Consider the following 18,508-nt stretch of genomic DNA (forward strand, 5'->3'; position numbering starts at 1 on the left):
GCATTAAAACTACAGTACAACAGATATCTGAGAGTCATGCCTGTGGCATTTGGAAATAAATATAGTGAAAGTGCAGACTTTGTTCAGACCACTGAGCTATCCCTCCCCAATTTACATATGATGGCCTTTGCTTAAACCTTCATTCACTTTTAATCTTCTGGTGCAGTTAGAAAATTCATCCTCCAGATGGCAGTAAGGTAATCCAAACTGGTAAATCTTCAAACATCTGTCAAATAGATGTAGATATAGTAGAGTGTTTAAAAGCTTATATATCCAAAATACATGCTTCACTCTGGAGATGAATTATCAGTAAATGTATGAGCACCTTGATTCTTATGTCCAAGATATCTTTCTATAGGTAGAATATCAGAAATTGTTTGTTTTGCTTTGAGAGTTTAGTACCCAGTAAAACCTAATAGTCTCTAACAGCCAATCAACCAACATCTTGATTAATTTCACAGGGTCATTTGCATGAGTTACCAATTTAAATGATATTTTACCTTTAAAGTAATTAGTTAATAAGTTTGTTATATTAGACCCCCAAAAATAGACATCAAAAATAACTATTGTGGTTAACTACCAATAAAGAGGATTTCTAGTACAATATATTTCAGCTTAGTAGTTCATTATTCAACACTTGAGTTAACATTCATTTTCAGTAAACCTTGTCTGTATAAGCTTTCGTGGACTTCAGCCCACTTCTTCGGATGCATATAGAATGGAACCTATATATGCATCCGAAGAAGTGGGCTGTAGTCCACGAAAGCTTATGCTCTAATAAATTTGTTAGTCTCTAAGGTGCCACAAGTACTCCTGTTCTTTTTGCAGATACAGACTAACACGGCTGGTACTCTGAAACTTGTCTGTATGTCTTAGGACACCATGTTCTCAAGGGGATATTTAATGTGACTTGGGCCACAGAAGCTGTCTCTCTCAAACTTGCCACCAGGTGGCATTTGTTCACAAATTATGCTGTTGGTTCAGGATTTTTTTTCTTAGAACTTTCTCTACATCTGTTCTGTTTAATTTGATTAAAACCATTAAGTTCTTTTTTTATATCAGTAGCTTATATACTCGACTTTTTGTGTAATTTAAATTTGCTTTCAAACTTCCCAAAAGCTTATTTGTGTTATGCGTGTTTTTTTATTTAAAAAAAAAAAAAAATTGCACAATCAGTTTTTTCCAAAATATTTAAGTACTTTCTATATTATGAGGGTAGAAAGAAAATTATCAGTCAGTTTAACAATACTGAATATTGGAATGTATATATTTAAAGATAAACATATAAATACAATATAATGATTCACTGAGGACTCTTAAAAATATCTTTTAAAAATCACTCAACTAATGTATTTTTAAAATGTTTCAGTAAGGGATTATCATTCTTTTTATTTTGTGACTGGATAAACACCTTGCTATAATATTTAGTTTATATAAAAAATGTCTTGTAGACTTTGAATGTATAATGCCATGAATCTTTATTTTTCCTGTTCTTAATCACTAATAAAAGAAACAGTAAAGCATCTTTCTCAAACTCACTTTATCTAAATTTTGCAATTTTTTTTTAGTTCCTTAAAACACACTAAATTACATATCATGAAATCATCAAATCCAGAGCTCTTCTACATCATATTTTCTGCTTCCTAGATGGCTGCACTAGACTGCATGGGGATAAATGTGTTTTGGGGAGACAAGTAACAGTTGACTGAGGATATGCAAATATAGATTCTCCCTATTAAATACTCTCCCTGTCTTGGCCTTCTAAAAATGTGCCACTGTGGAATTGGACTAGTGATCACATTGCAAATTAACATTTTAAATTAAAGCTCTTATTGCATTCTCTCCTCTTTCTCCCCCTCCGCCCTTCCCCCCGACACATTAACTTTAAAAGGAAAGCTTGGGTGCATCTTCATTTTGCTAATTCAGAGCTGCGATACATTTTATGTAACAAGCTTGGCATGGGGCTTTGAGTTACTCATTGTATCCCATAAGAAAATGAATTTTTAAAGCATTTGAACCAAAGGTATAAATCAAACTTCAAATGTAACCCTCGATATTCATTTCGTATCAGTACTACTTTAAGCTTAGGCATTTTTTTTGTGAGATGTTTTGTCAGTAACATACTAGTTATGAAAATTTATACACATGTCAATATTGTGTCAGTCTTTCAGATGTTTGTGTGATATAGCACACACAGGATGAATAAACCAGTACACAGTTTTTTATTGCTTCTTGAAATTAATTGTAGATAAATTTGAGTTAAGGAGTCTGGCTTAAACTACCTTCATCCTTACATCACTACTTTCTGCCTAGATATTTCAGCATGTTGTGTTCCTTTTTAATATAACCTAGGATTTAATGTAGGCTTCTTGAAAATCACATTTTGCTTGGCCTATCACAGTTGTACATACACTTGTTGACAAAAAGTGTATATGTTAGAGTTGTCAAGCAAAAATGCATAAAACTAAAGGGGGAAATATATCTAACTGGGTCATTAAAATCTCTTCCTTTTCACTAACAGCTGCAGAAATACAAAGAATACTGCATCAACTTGGAACACTACAAGACACGCCTGAATTGAGGCAACAGCTGTAAGTACTTTACATGAAGATCTCTCATTTCACGATATTGTAAATACTGCCTCAATAGGTGACCGTGATTTTAGCCAAGTGCTCAGCTTTGTTGGGGATGGGATGGTGGAAGTAGAAAAGAAGTATTAAAGCTTAAACATGAAAAAATTAATTATCTGAGGTATCTTTGTAACCTACAGGATCTTGCCATGCTAACCTATCTGACTGGCAGTTCTCAGTACTTCTGCTGAACATGTGCTGTGTTTACATTTAACACAGACAAACTGACAGCACTGGAAGGTACTAATTTGGCTCTAGGGATTCAAAAACCTCCAGAACATTCTTTTTGTAGAGCATTCAACGTGGTATGGTCTGGAGAGGGAGATGCTTTTGTGGGGTACTGCAAGAAGGCAAAGTGAGACTGTTAAACAATGCTAGCTACGGTATCAAGTGAAATTACAAGATGAACATATGCCAAAAATACTAGAGAAAGCAGAAGTGAAATAAGGCCAGTTGTCAGAAATTACGCTGTAGTTCAGCCCTCTGAATGTGGGCTTTCATTCGTGTCCTATCGAAGGAGACTACTAGCCTCTCTGTTTCCCAATACAGAGGCTCATTCGACTTGGACCAAACTCTTTTCTACCACTTTTATTCTTTAATCCTAACACGGATATGCACAGGCTGCATGTGCTGCACGAACTCATTGAGTGAGAAAGTTGGCAGACTTTTCTCTGTGGCTGTTAATATAGCACAGTAGCCATTGAATGGCAGGAGGGAAATGTATATTAGACCAGGCTTATCACATTCATTCTGGGCAGGATGACAAATTACTCTGAACTAGGACTACAAAATTAGTGACCTACTACCCTGGATCCAATGCATTTCCTACAGATGACAGTGATTGAAAGTAAATTCTAGCACTTATACAGTAACTAAACTCAAAGTTTAGTTAAGTTCCTCTTGCACTTGGCATCATTCAGCACGGAGCGGGGAGTGGTGGGGGGAATGCTGCTAGGCATTTTTGTGCTGCTTCCTGTTTTTTAGCCATTTGCACATAGGATTGCAGTGATTATACACCTCTACCTCGATATAACACGACCCGATATAACACTAATTCGGATATAACGCGGTAGAGCAGTGCTCCGGGGGGGCAGGGCTGTGCACTCCGGCGGATCAAAGCAAGTTTGCTATAATGTGGTAAGATTTTTTTTTTTTTTTTTTTGGCTCCCGAGGACAGCATTATATCGAGGTAGAGGTGTATATTGAAAATTAGGCACATAATTGCATACCTACACTAGTTGAAAATCTGCTCCTGGCTAGTATGGTTTGATCAGATTATGCCAGTGGTCCCCAAACTCTTTACCTCGTGCCCTCCCCTTATCCCTGTCTGTACCCCCCGAGCCAGGAGCGGGGACGCGGCTCTGGGAGGGAAGGGAAGTGGACCGGGGTTAGGTGGCCAAGGCTGGGGCCCTGGCTGAGGGCAGGGCTGTGAGGACTGGCCCGGGCCCCAGCTGTGCGCCCCGCCCCCCCCGAACATTCCTCCACACCCTTACGCACAGTGTCCCACACTTTGGGGACCTCTACTTATGCAATGTTTTGTTTGGCTTGAGGATAAACTGACTACAACTACATCTACAAAACCAACATTAATCTGGTGCGGTATGGGGGCGGGAATTTGAATGTATACTAGAGGAATCATGCTCTGTTCCCCAGTTTTTAGGGAAGCTATGTGGTTTTTGTCGTACAGAGTTGCAATTGGGAATACATTTAGGTCTCTGGCGGCTTCTAAATGTCCAGGAAAATGATATTGTGGCAGATGTTTAAAATATCTGCTCTTTGGGATGGGTCTGACATGCTTCATGTTTTCCTGTTTGTGAGTCATTCTGCAGAATCTAAGCTTTCTTTTTTTAAAAAAAAAATTGTGACTGTGAAGATCACTTTCCAGTCACATTTGAATGGTTGACGTAAGCAGTGCTGTTTTCCTCAGTCTCCAGATAGACTGAAATTGTGACAGAGGCCTTGTCTACACTGCCACTTTCCAGCGCTACAACATTCTCGCTCAGGGGTGTGAAAAAACACCCCCCAAGCACTGCAAGTTTCAGCGCTGTAAAGCGCCAGTGTAGACAGTGCACCTGCGCTAGGAGTCGTGCTCCCAGGACTGGTAGCTATTCCCCTCATGTGGGTGGTGCTGGGAGAGCTCTCTGCCAACGCTGGTGCCACGACTACACAGCCACATTAAAGCACTGCCACAGCAGCCCTTTGACGTTGCTGGTGAAGACCTACCCTGAGAGGTGGGAACTCCTGGCCTCTCTTATCTCATTGGAATTGGAAGGAAATAGAAAAGGAAAGTAAGGAGAGTTACAGGCATGGAAAAGGCAACGAAGGAAAGGAAGATGAGGAAGGCAGAGTAACAAAGGGCATAAATAGCTGTGCTAACAGTGAGTATGTTTTTCCACTAAAAGATATTGAACAAATAATACAAGTTTAGTTTCCACCTAAGACATATCCTCCCCTTTTATTGGTACAAATTTCCTGATGTCAATGGGAGGAAATTTGTTATAGATTGAGTGGGTGGGCATGGTCCTAAATTTACACCTGAGCCAAAGACCACAATTTAAAAAAAAAAAGTTTGATTGCTTGATTTATCAAAAAAGGAAACTAAGTTTTTCTGATCTTCTCTTTTTAGAGGGTGTCTGAAGTCTGCTATATGTATACTTCATTGTTCAGGGGCCACCGCAAAAGCATCTTGATTCATTTCATTGATGAAGCTGCAACTTACTTTTTATTTTTCTACAAATATTTTTGCCTACAGATATTTCCAAAAATGGATCTGGTATTTGTAACTTTTTCTGTACAATAGCCAGTGGCCCTCTTGTGGCCAATTCCACTGTTATATCACTAATTTAACATCATTTCTTTCAGAGTCTGTGTCTCATCCAACACCCTTCTGAGTGATCAGTTCATAGATATTATAGTGATGAATAGAAATGCCTATAAATAAATATTTTGTAAGATAATTGGTAACTTTCTTCTTAAAATGCTGCTCCTGAGTGTCCATGAAATTGTTCCAGCAAAATAATCCAGTGGCTATAATACAGACTTTGTGTTTGGTTTAGGCAGCAGAAGCAGCAGCATACAAACCAGCTTGCCAAAGAAACTGACAAGAACATTAAAGAGTTTGGGTCTCTGCCTGCAACAAGTGAACAGGTATAAAAATGAAGAGCACGGATCATTTGAACATAATGTTGGCTGATGTAAAGTATCTGAATGGCTTCAGTTACGTATTCATATTATTGCTGTCTTTACTAGATGTTGACAACATCCAAGTGAGGTCTGTGTTCAAAATAAATGTTCAGTGCTATGTAGAAGTCACTTAATAGGCCTCAAGTGCAGTAAAATGCAGAATAGTTTTCTGTAAGCAATTGCTCCTACAGTGTATCAGAACTAAAGCACTCTGACGAGAATTGCTACCAACATGGTAATTACTATTGCTGCTGATGGTGTGTTATTGTGACTTGTAGGATTAAGAGATTTAAAATGAGTGAGTATGGTCAACAGATTATAACTATTTAATCACTTCTGTCTCATTCATGTTTGCTTAAACTTTGCACTTGATACATATATACCTCCTAGACCCCAAAAAAGGAAAAAAAAATTGAAGTGCCTCTTTTGCTTGGCCCTGGAGTTTGAAAGTTTGTGGTAAGAAACTCAGCCATGTTGTTTGACCAGACTGTTCCCTCCCACCCTTGTTCGTGACTCCAAGATGGAAAAGTGGAGGTGATTGACTAAGGGCAAGTTGTAGCTCTCTGACACTCCCTTTGAATTTGCAATGTGATCTATGTGGATGGGGAAATAGAGAGGAAATTCTCTCATGACCTGACCGTGTCCATTCTCAATAGGAGTAAAACTTGGAAATTGATGTTTTTATAAAAACATGATTACAAGGTCATTTCTCCTCTCAGGTACAGTTCAGGGCATACCTTCAGCGCTTCTGTCTTATAATTAAATCAGTGAGTTTCCCCTCCTCGCCCTGATGCTCTGGGCTGTTTTTACACAGTTTAAATTTTACAATATCAAAATATTCAGCAATTGTACAGTGAACCTAGTTAATAAATAAGCCAGAAGGTCTCACTAGTAGCTTACTGAAAGCTGCCTGGATGTGTGATGCTGGATCCTCCTTAATTCCAGTTGTTAAATACCAATAAGACAGTTGAAAATACATTGCATTCCTAATACTACTTTTCCACAATTGCTGTAATAGTGATAGGGTTGTTATGTGAACCTGAATGGGAGGTAGTCCATACAATCTCAAATGAGCGGGAACGTGCCATGAGACACTCTATTTAAAGTGTGAGGCCCATGCTAACGGGAAGGGGGGAACCACACAAACAAACCACCCTTGAAATAACTTATTTGTAAAGCCTTGAACAAGAGCAAGCTTGCTTGTTATAAAAATCAGTCTTGCTTTCCTCCAATAGCGTCAAAGAAAAATACAGAAAGATCGTCTTGTGGCGGAGTTCAGCACTGCACTGGCCAACTTCCAGAGGATCCAAAGGCAAGCTGCTGAGAAAGAAAAAGATCTTGTAGCCAGAGTAAGAGCCAGCTCTAGGGTATCTGTAAGTATCCAGAAATATATTATTCAACTCAAACATTATTTACATAAAACCCGCTTCTTTTTATTAGCTTGAGAGCAGCATTCTTACAGGATTGTCACCATTGCAGGAGATAAATAAAATAAATGCACGCATGTAGAATGTGCGCACAATGCCAGCATAGTTGTGTGGTTTTTTTTTTCTTTTTTTAAACTTTTGCTTGGCTTTGAACACAAGGTATTAAATTTAAAACTTGCATTTCAGTTTAATGGTTTGATTAAGGAAAAAATAACTTCATAGTAATTCCTTATTAAAAGACTTACTCTGTCCTTGTGCCTATGTATGGTTTTACAAAGGGGTTCATAGGTACTCCGCATAGTGCATATGCCCTGATCTTGCTATGGGAATCAGAGGTAGATCTTTGTATGTGTATAGTGTCCCCTAAATCAACAGGGATTCTTTTTGGATATAAGGATCCATCTGCTAGACCCCTTTGCAGGATTGAGGCTATCATGGGCTATGAAGCAGGAAACATTGAGTAAAGTAGTAGCCTTCATTTAAAGTGTCTTTACTTATGTCAGTCTTAAATTGGACTTTGGTTAATTTTAGAGAACTAAAAATTTAACATAGTTCGGAAATGCAAAATTATGCTGGTGGTGTGTGTGGTTTTTGTTGTTGTAGTAGTATAGGCTCAGTCCTGACCTTTGACTCCATGAATACAGCAATGTGTATTGGCATAAAATATATTGTAGGCTGCTACCAAGCTCAGTTTATTTGTGTATATGTGTGTGTGTGTGTGTGTATATATATATATATATATATATATATATATATATATATATATATATATATATATATATACACACACGCACACCAGCCCCACATCAAGAATATAACTGACCATGTTGTTTTGGAGCTACCGAAGTTAAAGCCCCCTTAATCTTGATTCATTATGGGAATTTCGACAAACATTTTACTATGTACCCATCACTCAAATAAAATGGTAATTTTTGCTTTTCCTACAGGCTGGTCCTTCAGAAGACGGTTACAAAGAAGGAACACTTGTCTCTTGGGACAGGTAGGACGGGTGTGCCATAAACCTTATAAGCTGTCTTGTAAATTGATTGGTTGACTCCAATAATGGGGACTTACACTCTGGGCTGTAGTCCATGGTTTTAACAGAACTTGTGTGGTGAAACAACATTAAGATCACTTATACAGTGCATTTAAAAAAAATCTATTTTTTAAAGCATGCTGTGTGTTCGGGTTTTTTTGTTGGCTTTTTGTGACCCTCTGAAAGCTAACGATCACAAGCTGCTAGTGTTCTACAGAAGTTAAAATTAGAACTGAAAATATAAATTTCTATTTTTTTTTTTTTTTTTTTTTTTTTTTTTGAGTTACTGTCAAACTCACTATCAAACTCAGTTTCTGGGTCTCCTGGCCTTTAATGTGATCTGTTTAACTGGAACAGTGGAAGTTGATTGATGGGTTTTTTGTTTGTTTTTGTTTGTTTGTTTGTTTTTTTCCTGCAGAAGGAAATAGAAAACTAAAATTAGTTGTTAAAAAAATGTAATAGAATTGTATTACAATAGAGCCCAGAGGCTTCAACAGAGATAACAGCCTAATTGTGATAGGCATTGTACCAAACTCTCCTTTCTCCCCCCTCATCTTCCCCCCCCACCACCTAAACCAAAACTAAACAGAGTTGCTGCGACCAAATTAACCTTTATTTCCATGTGTAATGGACTCAGAGTTAAGGGTTTTATGTGTTTGAGTCAGGTTAGATTTAGCTAACCCCAACCACTGCTCCCCTCCTGATTATTTTCAGAGACTAAACCACCAACTACAAGATAAGGAGGAGGAACAGGCTAGTAAATGGACGTATGCATGTTTAACAACCTTAAGAAAAAATGCACACCCATAAGACGAATTTAAAAAAAGACTTTTAAAAACCTCTTATGAATTAACAAACATTAAAATGGAATGTGCTTCCTCTAGTTTGTTAGGATCTTCTGAAGGAAAGAGATGTGGTAAGAAGCTTTCATCAACTATGCCCGTAGAGGACAACATAAAAACAATGCAGCCTTTTGTCTTTTATCCTTCCAGATTAGGACAGCTGGGTCTCTAAAACTTGGATCAAAATATTTAACTATTAATCCATAAGACTGAATACCTGCATTTTTCTCGAAGTGGCTTCTAATTCAGACGAGGAAAGCCAAAATGAATGCCAGACTCCAAATGACACTTAGTTCAGAATCCAAATAGAAAGATGTTTGATATCTGCATGCTCAGTTAGAAAATGCTGAGCCAAAACACTAGGTTTTAAGGAGTTTCATATGTCAAAGCTGTTCAATATCATGCTTGTATAACTTTCTTTATTGAGGGCCTGAGGATTCAGGCCTTTCACATCAGCTGTACATCGATTTTTTTTTTTGCAAAGGTAAAAACACCATGTCTTGTGCAAGTTTAATGTGTATTCTCTGTACTTTAGTCTTTTTAACATGAAGTGCATTTCAACCTTGTGTATAAGAGCAGTTCAGCCGGTTCGAGTATTCTTGGTTTTTTTACAGTCAACCTCAAGCACAAGTGCAAGATGAAGACATTACAGAAGATGATCTCCGTCTTATTGAGGAGAGAGAGTCCTCCATCAGGCAGCTTGAGGTAAGCAGTGCTGCTATGTGCAGCATTAGAACAAACTTGAGAATATTTTTCTGATACTTCCTAAAGCAGCAGGCATTAGCATTAGTGGGAGGAATCCATCATCAAAGGTTAGAAAATATTTTTTTAATGCAGAAATTGTTTTTATGCAGTAGGTAAAGAACTGCACGTGGAATTCCCTACACAAAAACCACTTTTCACTGTTCTATTACGCAGTGTCATGGTCTACTAAGCTCTCCTGACTTCACTTGAGGAATAAATAGCCACCCATGTGACTACCAAATAAGATAGAACTTGGGTTTTCATGCAAATATCCCTAGCAATGTTCTCTTCTCCCCCCCCAGGCCGGCTCCAGGCACCAGCTGAACAAGCTGGTGCTTGGGGCAGCAGGTTGTTGGAGGCGGCATTCTGCCCAATCCTAGGGCGGCATGGCCGCTTTTTTTTGTTGTTGTTGTTTGTTCTTGTTCCGCTCCGGCCGCCATGTAGAGGGTGTCGGCGTGGAGAACCAGAGCGCCCTGCAGGGCAGTTCTCTTCTTTCCCTCCCCACCAACCGGAGCAGAGCCCTCGCGGCAGGCGGCGGCGCAGCAGGAGGGGCCACGTGGCAGCGCCCCTGCTGTAGCCCTGGCCGTCCCCTTCTCTCTCTCCCATCCGCCCGCTTCCCCCCGCCGGTACCCCTGCACCTGCGCTCTGGCTGTGCCGCAGGTTTTTGTTCTGGCCGCCCTGGGTTTTGTTTGTTTGTTTGTTTTGGTTGGTTGGTTGCTTGGGGCAGCCAAAAAGCCAGAGCCGGCCCTGCTCCCCTCCTTCTTCCCTCCCCCCCTCCCCACCCCCAAGACTTCTCCTCATCCCAAAGCATTTTTATAGACCATGCAGTGTAGCACAGTATTGCCATTCATTCTTGTCCATGGCTTGTTCCCCCATTAAGTTCAAAAGCAAATTTTAAATAAAATGCGAAACGTCCCCTCTACAGAATTTTCCAGGTGGGGTATTTTTCAGTTCTTCCTGGTGTCAGCTGTTTTTAATATCATTTCCTGGAAATGCAGGATAAACATATTAAATATAATAAAAATGAGTAACTCCTATTTATACTATATATGCATAAAAAGTACCAATAGTTGGGCATATGAAATATTGACTCCAGTAATGACTAAATTTTTCTGGAATTGAACAGTAATGCTTGAGGACAATCCATCTGTCCGTGCATTCATCTACCAATAGCAAAACAAAAAACTTGGATGGGAGAGGCAGGGGAAATTCCAATATTTTAAAACAAAATAAGTACTAATGAACATATTAAATGACTCCGAAATGTAGGTTATGGATTAATAGCATTGTGGCTGTTGTGCGTTTTGAAAAAGTAATTGACTTTTAAAACACCAGTGGAAATGAATGATGGATTCCAGACTGACTGAAATTATATATTTTGAGCTCCAACAAACTTCACCAGCAATTAAGAGTCTGGAGCTGGACCTTTAACAGGCAATTTTGCTGACGAATGAGACAAATAGAATCCAGTCCTCTTTTCTTTATAGGCTTTGCAGTACTGGTTGTATAAGAACTTATTTTTGTGGGTAAACTAAACAGAGGTGGATAAATAGGAATTGTAAGCAAAACAAGAAGGTGCCACTGCCCTCTACTGGATGAAACTGTTTTTTGGTAACTAAGGGCTGGTCAATAAGAGTTACACAAGTTTAACTTTTAACTTAAACAGACATGGTTAAACTGCTGCAAAACCTTATGGGAGGATATTTCTTTCCGTTTGGTTTAAGTCACTAAAGAAATTATTTAAGCCTTTTTGACATAAGCTACTCTTAAACTAACAGAAGGAATTTTGCACTAGTTTAACTAAGGCCATGTTTATATGGAGAGTGAACATGCAGCAGACTCTAGCACTCTAGATTTCCACCCCAACTTGCTGTGCATTAACTGTCTGTATAGACAAGCCCTAAACTAGTGTAAGAACACCTTTGCCATTGCAAGTTTGTGTGTAGAGAAGACCTTAGAATTTGGCCTCTTAACTAATAGGATGTGCAGTGCAACTGATTTTGGATATTTAGATGAATATGATAGTGTTCTTTTAATCCAAATTAAAACTTGAGCTTGCAAAAGAATTTATATTAGCTTCTTGGTGCAGGAAACCATAGCTATCTGAAACAATGCACAATGTTTGGCTAACTACAGGAGTTTCCCATGGTATTTGGTAACTGTTTTTTAAATTATTTTCTCTTGCAGGCAGATATTATGGACATCAATGAAATATTTAAAGATTTAGGAATGATGATTCATGAACAAGGTGATGTGATAGGTAAGCACAGATCATAAAATATTTTAGAAAATTTACATGAAATTTAGGAGGTATGGGGAGAGAATAATATCCCATTGATTTTATGTAGATTATTTATCATGCTGTATAATGCTTGGATCTTAATTTTAAACCACAAAATCATGATTCTCCAGAAACTAGCCAGATAAGATTTGTTTTTGATGGTGCTTTTTTTTGAGTCTGTATTTAAGTTGATTGAGGTTCTAATCTGTTGTGTTCTATATCGGCAGAGATTGTTGGGTGATCTGTTAAAGCAATCAGGAAATCAGTACACTTGGGGAAAATGGCTTTAAATGTAGTTTCAGGTTCTACTCCTTCATTTTGAGTTTTGCTTCCAATTTTTGTGAGTTTTTAATTGCAGTTTTCTTATTTTGTAAAATGTCTTTCACTCCCCATTTCAGTGAATGACCAACCTAAAATGGGGAAAAAATGCGAAGTATAAAGAAACTCGGGGGGGAAACAATAGGAAAGTTATTTCCTCGGTTCTTTATGTTGGGCAAAGCAAATTAAGGGCTTGTCTCCACTTTACCGGGTGTGGCGATCGATATAGCGGGTCTAGTGAAGACCTGCTAAATCGACTGCTGATCACTCTCCTGTCGACACTAGTACTCCACCGGAATGAGAAGCATAAGGTAAGTCGATGGGAGGAACTCTCCTGTCAACCTAGCGTGGTACAGACACTGCGAAAGGTCGACTTAAGCTACGTCGACTCCAGCTACGTTATTCACATAGCTGGAGGTGCGTAACTTAGGTCGACTGAGCCCCATATTGTAGACCTGCTCTAAGCTAAACCCAAAACCAGACACTGTTATTCCAAAAAAGATCATCCACACAGGGAGTTACTGTTGTAACAATGTTGGTTTGATAATGCCAGTAAATTACCTTGAGTAAGCCCTTAGTTACTTCAATAAATGCAAATTTAAGCGCACACCATTTTCTCAGAATACAACTAAATAACACTCTTCTAACCAACATTCACGGACTGGCCATGATTGGTTTTGTGCCCACAAAGCCTTCTCTCTCAATAATTACTGATCCACCAAACCTTTCAAACAAAATTTCCATCAATTGAATTTCATACTAAGTGGTATTCTTAAAGTTCTGGGTCACTCATTTCATCTAACTATCACCACTTTTCTCTCATGTCTTTCTCTGAGCAGTCAGTGCTCTTCATCCATCCATCCATCCATCCATCTCTCTCTCTCTCTCATATTTATTCTCAAACACCAGCTTCCTGAGAAACTATCCTTAGTGGTCCATGTCCAAAGCCAACCCTCCACTTCTAAAATACCTGAACTTGGAAGTTATGATATCTGAAGTAAACCTTGGACTACTCTGGGTGCTTCAGAAGTTAGCCTGGTCACTGTTACAGTACATATAGGGAAAATGACAAAGGAGGAAACTTCCATAATGCAGTAGGATAATGTTTGTGTGTTAGTGAAGGTAAATGCAAGTCAAAAGTGATTGTTCTTGCACTTTGCTCTGTGTATTTGAGTGTTTTATCTACTGTGTTGATCAAAGTTAGTTTGAATGCTTTTTAGGGGATAGAGATTTAACTTTTTATTCAGGAAAGTAAGATGAAAATAAATATCATGAGGTGATGGTAAACTATTACCTATAGGTCCATTTATACCATGTTGTTGGTTTTTAGCCATTAATCATTAGGAGGGTTTTTTGTCTTGCAGTAGATACTTAATCTGATCCAATTGTACATAGAAATTCTAAGGGTAGGCTTGTTGGGATTTAATGTTATGAGACCTAAATGTCTGCTCTGGGAATGTGGAAGATCAGAACTGCAGCAGCTGTAATTTAATTAGTAACAGTGGCAAACACAGGCTTTTACTACATCAGGCTTTAATTGAGAAAATGACTTTTTTTCTTTCTTTCTTTCTTTTAAAAAGACAGCATAGAAGCCAATGTAGAAAATGCTGACGTACATGTCCAGCAAGGAAACCAGCAGCTATCAAGAGCAGCAGACTACCAGGTAATATCAGTGCAAACTGCCAGTCATCTATCAATAATTGTCCCTTTCACTTGTTTGTCTTAATTTTTATTATGGTAGTTTAATTCTTCCTTATTGTTTTAATGGTTTGGAGACTTACTCAAAGACCCAAGACTGGCATAGCATAGCATCTTTGGGTCACTAATTCAAATTCAGCCCAGGTTGGTAGTAACAAAAAGTCAATGCCCTCTGAAAGTTTAGCAGCCTTATGTAAAATTAACTGGCTGGTGTCCCATACTATGAAAAACCATCATAACTGATCTTCTCATTGCCAGTGCAGTAAGGGAAGGATTGAATGTGCATGGAGAATGAACCTATCCTTTGCTTCATAATTTCCCTAAGTCAAGATTGGGGTTCATTGGTAGGGCAGTATAGGGAAGTTTTGTGCTACTGCTCAGGCTGCATAAATCTCTTCTGTGCATAGAAGACTTTGCTTTCCAGTTCTGCCTTGTTCACGGACTTAAAAAATAAAATGAAAGAGCAGTTTTAGAAACCTGTGAAAGGTGTTTTTTTTTTTTTTTTTTCTTTTTTCTTCAAGTCTATTTAGAGAGTCTTAAATTTTGGCCTGTGTTAGAGATAATCTTATTAGTAATACATCCTCTTCCTTGAACACTTCTCTGCTGAAGTTGACCTTCTCATTTAAAGTCATATTGCAGTTATAGCCAGGCAAACGAATCAATGGGGAAAATTTTATTAAACCTAGATTTGTCTGCTGGCTTGTAAGGGACAAAATTAAGGTGGCCAACTTTTTTCTAAAATATAGGCAGGGCTGGGAGCACCACTTATTAAGATTGCCCAACAGTTCCCATTATAAGACCCTGTTTTCAGTTGCTTATAAGTTTTTGTTCCCCCCCCCCCCCCAAACTTTTTAACCAGTTGAGATAAAAATTTTCATTCCAGTGTCTACCTGCCTGAAATTTTTTTGGAAAACTTCAGCCAAAATGATTGATCTGTTTCAAAGAATGAGGCAATACAGAGGAAAATACATAATTTTTGTCCATGCTAAAAAAATTCTGGTGACCTTTTTATTTGAAAAGTTTTAAAATCCCATGGATTTTGGAGAGGGATTGGCTGAGGAATGGCCTTTGTGTCAGGATGGGCCTTTTGTTATCCCTGTGAAAATCTGTGCCAATTTGGCCAAGTTATAAGCCTTTTGAAAAGATCAGTTTCTACATACTCAGTAGAGACTTGGTTGGTTGTGGGTGTTTTTTAGCAGCTAAAATCTCCGATTCCATCCTTACTGACCATGCTCAAGCCTCTCAGAGCTCCCTAGTGCTGAACATATTGCATATATGCCATCCCCACAGAGCAACTGAGTATGCTCCCTCCAGTTCAGAGCTGTGAGAGTAAAGCCAGACATTCCCTGTAATGGTTGATCCCAGCTATTCTGGGAGTCAGGCCCTGGAATGGAGAGCTTGTCTCCTGCATTCACAATGACTTCCCTGCTGGCACCCAGGCAGCATGGAGGAGGAAGCCATCAGATTCATCTGTGGGGTGAGAGACGAGGGAGCCAGATTGCCATGTGGGAAAGGAGTAGATTGGGACAAGGAGTCCGACAACACTGGGATTGGAAGGGGTGCAGGGGGAGAAACTCTAACTGGTTCAGTAAGTAGACTGGAAGCTGGGGATGGGAGAGGATGGTGGAAATGGTTGGACAAGGAAACTGGGAGTCAGCTTGGGAGACTGAAAGTGTGTTGCAGGCGGTGGGGGGCTGGGAGCCAGCTGGGTGTCAGGGGAGAACCCTGAGATTCTACTGAGGGGAGGGGTGGAAGACTAGAACCAGGACGAGATGCCTATCTCCTGGTTCTTCATCCCAGTTATCCCCTCCAGGCTTCCTTGTCCAAGTTCCAGTCCCAGTCTGTCTTCCTCCCTGGACTCCTTCATCCTAATTCCCCACCTCCCAAAACACACCTTGGCTCCTTGTCCCAGGCTCCTGCACCCCCAACCAGCTCATTGCCCCGATCTCCACCCATACTCTCTGCCTCTGTCCCAGTCTACTCTCTCCACTGTCCCTCCCCCTCCCCTTACAGACAAAAAAAAATCTATATACTTGTTACATTTCCTGTGAGATGCCAGGGAGAATGTATTTTTCCAATGTGAATTCCAAATACCCTTGAAATCTAAGGGGTGAAGTTATAATTTTTTTGTTTGTTTCCTGAACGACTTTTGCCTGTTAACCATTTACTATCTTAATTGTCTTTTTTTTAAGTACACAGTTCATTTAGGTTGTGTAAATAACAGAACCACAGAACAGTTGCTAAGTAGTTCTGAACACTGCACAACAATCAAATTTTTGTATTAACAGCGCAAGTCCCGAAAGAAAATGTGCATCATCATTCTTGTACTTGTCATTGGAGCAGTGGTTCTTGGACTCATCATATGGGCATCTGTGAAATAAGACTGTTGAAAGAGCATTATTTAAATTATGCAAGAAAACTCCTACACTCGTTTTTGTCTGCTTCTGAAGCTGTTCAGTAAATGATGGTTCTATACTTTATCACTGTTGCTTTTTTTAAAACCTGAGAAATGACGGTTGGTACCACTAGTTGGTATAACTTCCTTCCATTCTTGGATTTGAGATTGGCTGTACTGGCAAGACAACAATCAGTCAGTTTTATAAACTTACTTTTTTGTTGGTAAACTTACTTAACAAACCCCTCTAAATATTTCGGGCTAATCAGAATTTTTTATTAAAGTGGGGCATAATGCTTTGATATTTCTAAGTGTTGCCAAATCTAAACAGTTTTCTGAACTCCTTATTCTAATTGGGACAACACACTTATTGTCACAAGTTATTTTTAAACTGGTGAATAGGTCTTCCCACTCGCTGTCTCCTATGGATTACTCAAGATTATAACATAAAACCATGTTGACGTCAGAAAACTATCCTTCACTATTGAAGCCTTTGGATTAGGTGTTCAGTTTCTGATTGACTAGGAAATCTTTCATAGATTTCATTTGTCTTTATGTGGCAGTAGGTATCCGTGTGCCAGGCAAAGCCTATTTTATAGGTAAAATGGATGGCAATAATTTATTAATATAGGCTTTTTGATTAAACTCTTAAATTTATAAATTTGACTTTGGGCCATATTTTTACTTAGCATTCATGCACCTAACTTATGCACACATCTGGTATTTTCATGCCTAAAATAAGTGTTGATAAATGATTATGCACAATTGAACATGTTTGACTGAATCTGGGTCTAATTTTAGTTGTGAACTCTTAAGTATGATATTGGGAATAGTGAAAATTTGTAGCTTCCGAATTGCACTTGAACTCCAGTGATCTGAACCTGCTGTTATGGTACAAATACTTTGAACAGTACAGACCCCAGTTTGTAAAAAATGTATTTTGTTTCTTATGCAATCAGAGAGAGGAGGACTAATAGTTAAATTTAGTGTCCGTGACTGATTAAGATCTCTACTTCCAAATGCCAATCAGTTGACCTGACTCAACTTGCTCAGAAGCTTGGCCATGCTTACAACTTTCCAATTTTTTTCCTTTTTGTGCTATTTTATACTAATCCATAATTAGAACGGTAATGTATTTGCCTTTGTAATTGATATTGCGATAGTGCACTAATCAAGAATATTGTGCAGATGAAAATGTCTCTTAATCTGTATTTTATAAAGTTATTGTACAGCAGTTTGATAGAGAATGCACTATTTACATAACAAGCGGAGATTTACTAATTGAGAACTATTTAACTGTAAGTATCTATGGACTTAAAATTGTAACCATGAAGCCAAAATAAAGATGTTGTTGTTTTAAAAGTGAGGGTTTTTCAGAATGTTTGTTTTCTGTACTAGCACACATCACGTACCAAGTGATTAAAACTCATTTAAAGGGGGACAAACTCAAATTGTAAGCTGCAAATATGCAATCTGGTCCACACAAGGATTTCACATCTGTGTGTGGGCCCGTTGACTTAAATGGGACTCCATGTGTATAAGAGTTCAGCCAGATGCATCAAATTGCAGGGTCAAGACCCAACCTTGGATAATACCAATTAAGGTCAAGGTTTTCACCTCTTTCTGAAGTCTGGCTGTTCAGGAGGATATATTCATTACCAGTTCTTTGTCATTTTTAATATATAAGATAGGAGCCCAGAATTACAGGATGGGCACCTATAGATGTGTGTTACATTTTGGAAGAAATAAGCTTTAATGTCAGGTTCTTAGTGCTGATGTATTTGAGTTTCAAACACTGCAGGATATGTTTTTATTTAAACCCTGTGGTTGTGTGTTTTTTGGGTGGGGCAATTGGAATCTCTTTAATTGTGGAACTCTTCTGTTGGTCTTAGAATTTTTTATAAAAGCTTTTCTAAAAGAATTTGGGCCAATTTCTTTGTCCATTTGCAGTCTT

At 38.6% G+C, this 18,508-nt stretch overlaps 1 protein-coding gene across 1 annotated transcript in view; it reads left to right on the forward strand.

The window, feature by feature from the left end:
• The window catches only part of STX7 (syntaxin 7), a 41,927-nt gene extending 25,107 nt beyond the window's left edge, over positions 1-16,820 (forward strand). The window contains exons 3-10 of the mRNA XM_054023297.1: positions 2,522-2,591; positions 5,687-5,777; positions 7,049-7,186; positions 8,188-8,240; positions 9,733-9,823; positions 12,050-12,122; positions 14,042-14,124; positions 16,448-16,820. Of these exons, the coding sequence (XP_053879272.1) occupies positions 2,522-2,591; positions 5,687-5,777; positions 7,049-7,186; positions 8,188-8,240; positions 9,733-9,823; positions 12,050-12,122; positions 14,042-14,124; positions 16,448-16,540 (692 nt within the window). The 3' untranslated portion in view covers positions 16,541-16,820. The remainder of the gene's footprint in view (positions 1-2,521; positions 2,592-5,686; positions 5,778-7,048; positions 7,187-8,187; positions 8,241-9,732; positions 9,824-12,049; positions 12,123-14,041; positions 14,125-16,447) is intronic.
• The last annotated feature ends 1,688 nt before the right edge of the window (positions 16,821-18,508 follow it).

This window comes from Malaclemys terrapin, chromosome 3 (assembly GCF_027887155.1).
Source record: "Malaclemys terrapin pileata isolate rMalTer1 chromosome 3, rMalTer1.hap1, whole genome shotgun sequence".
NCBI classification, from domain to species: domain Eukaryota; kingdom Metazoa; phylum Chordata; order Testudines; family Emydidae; genus Malaclemys; species Malaclemys terrapin.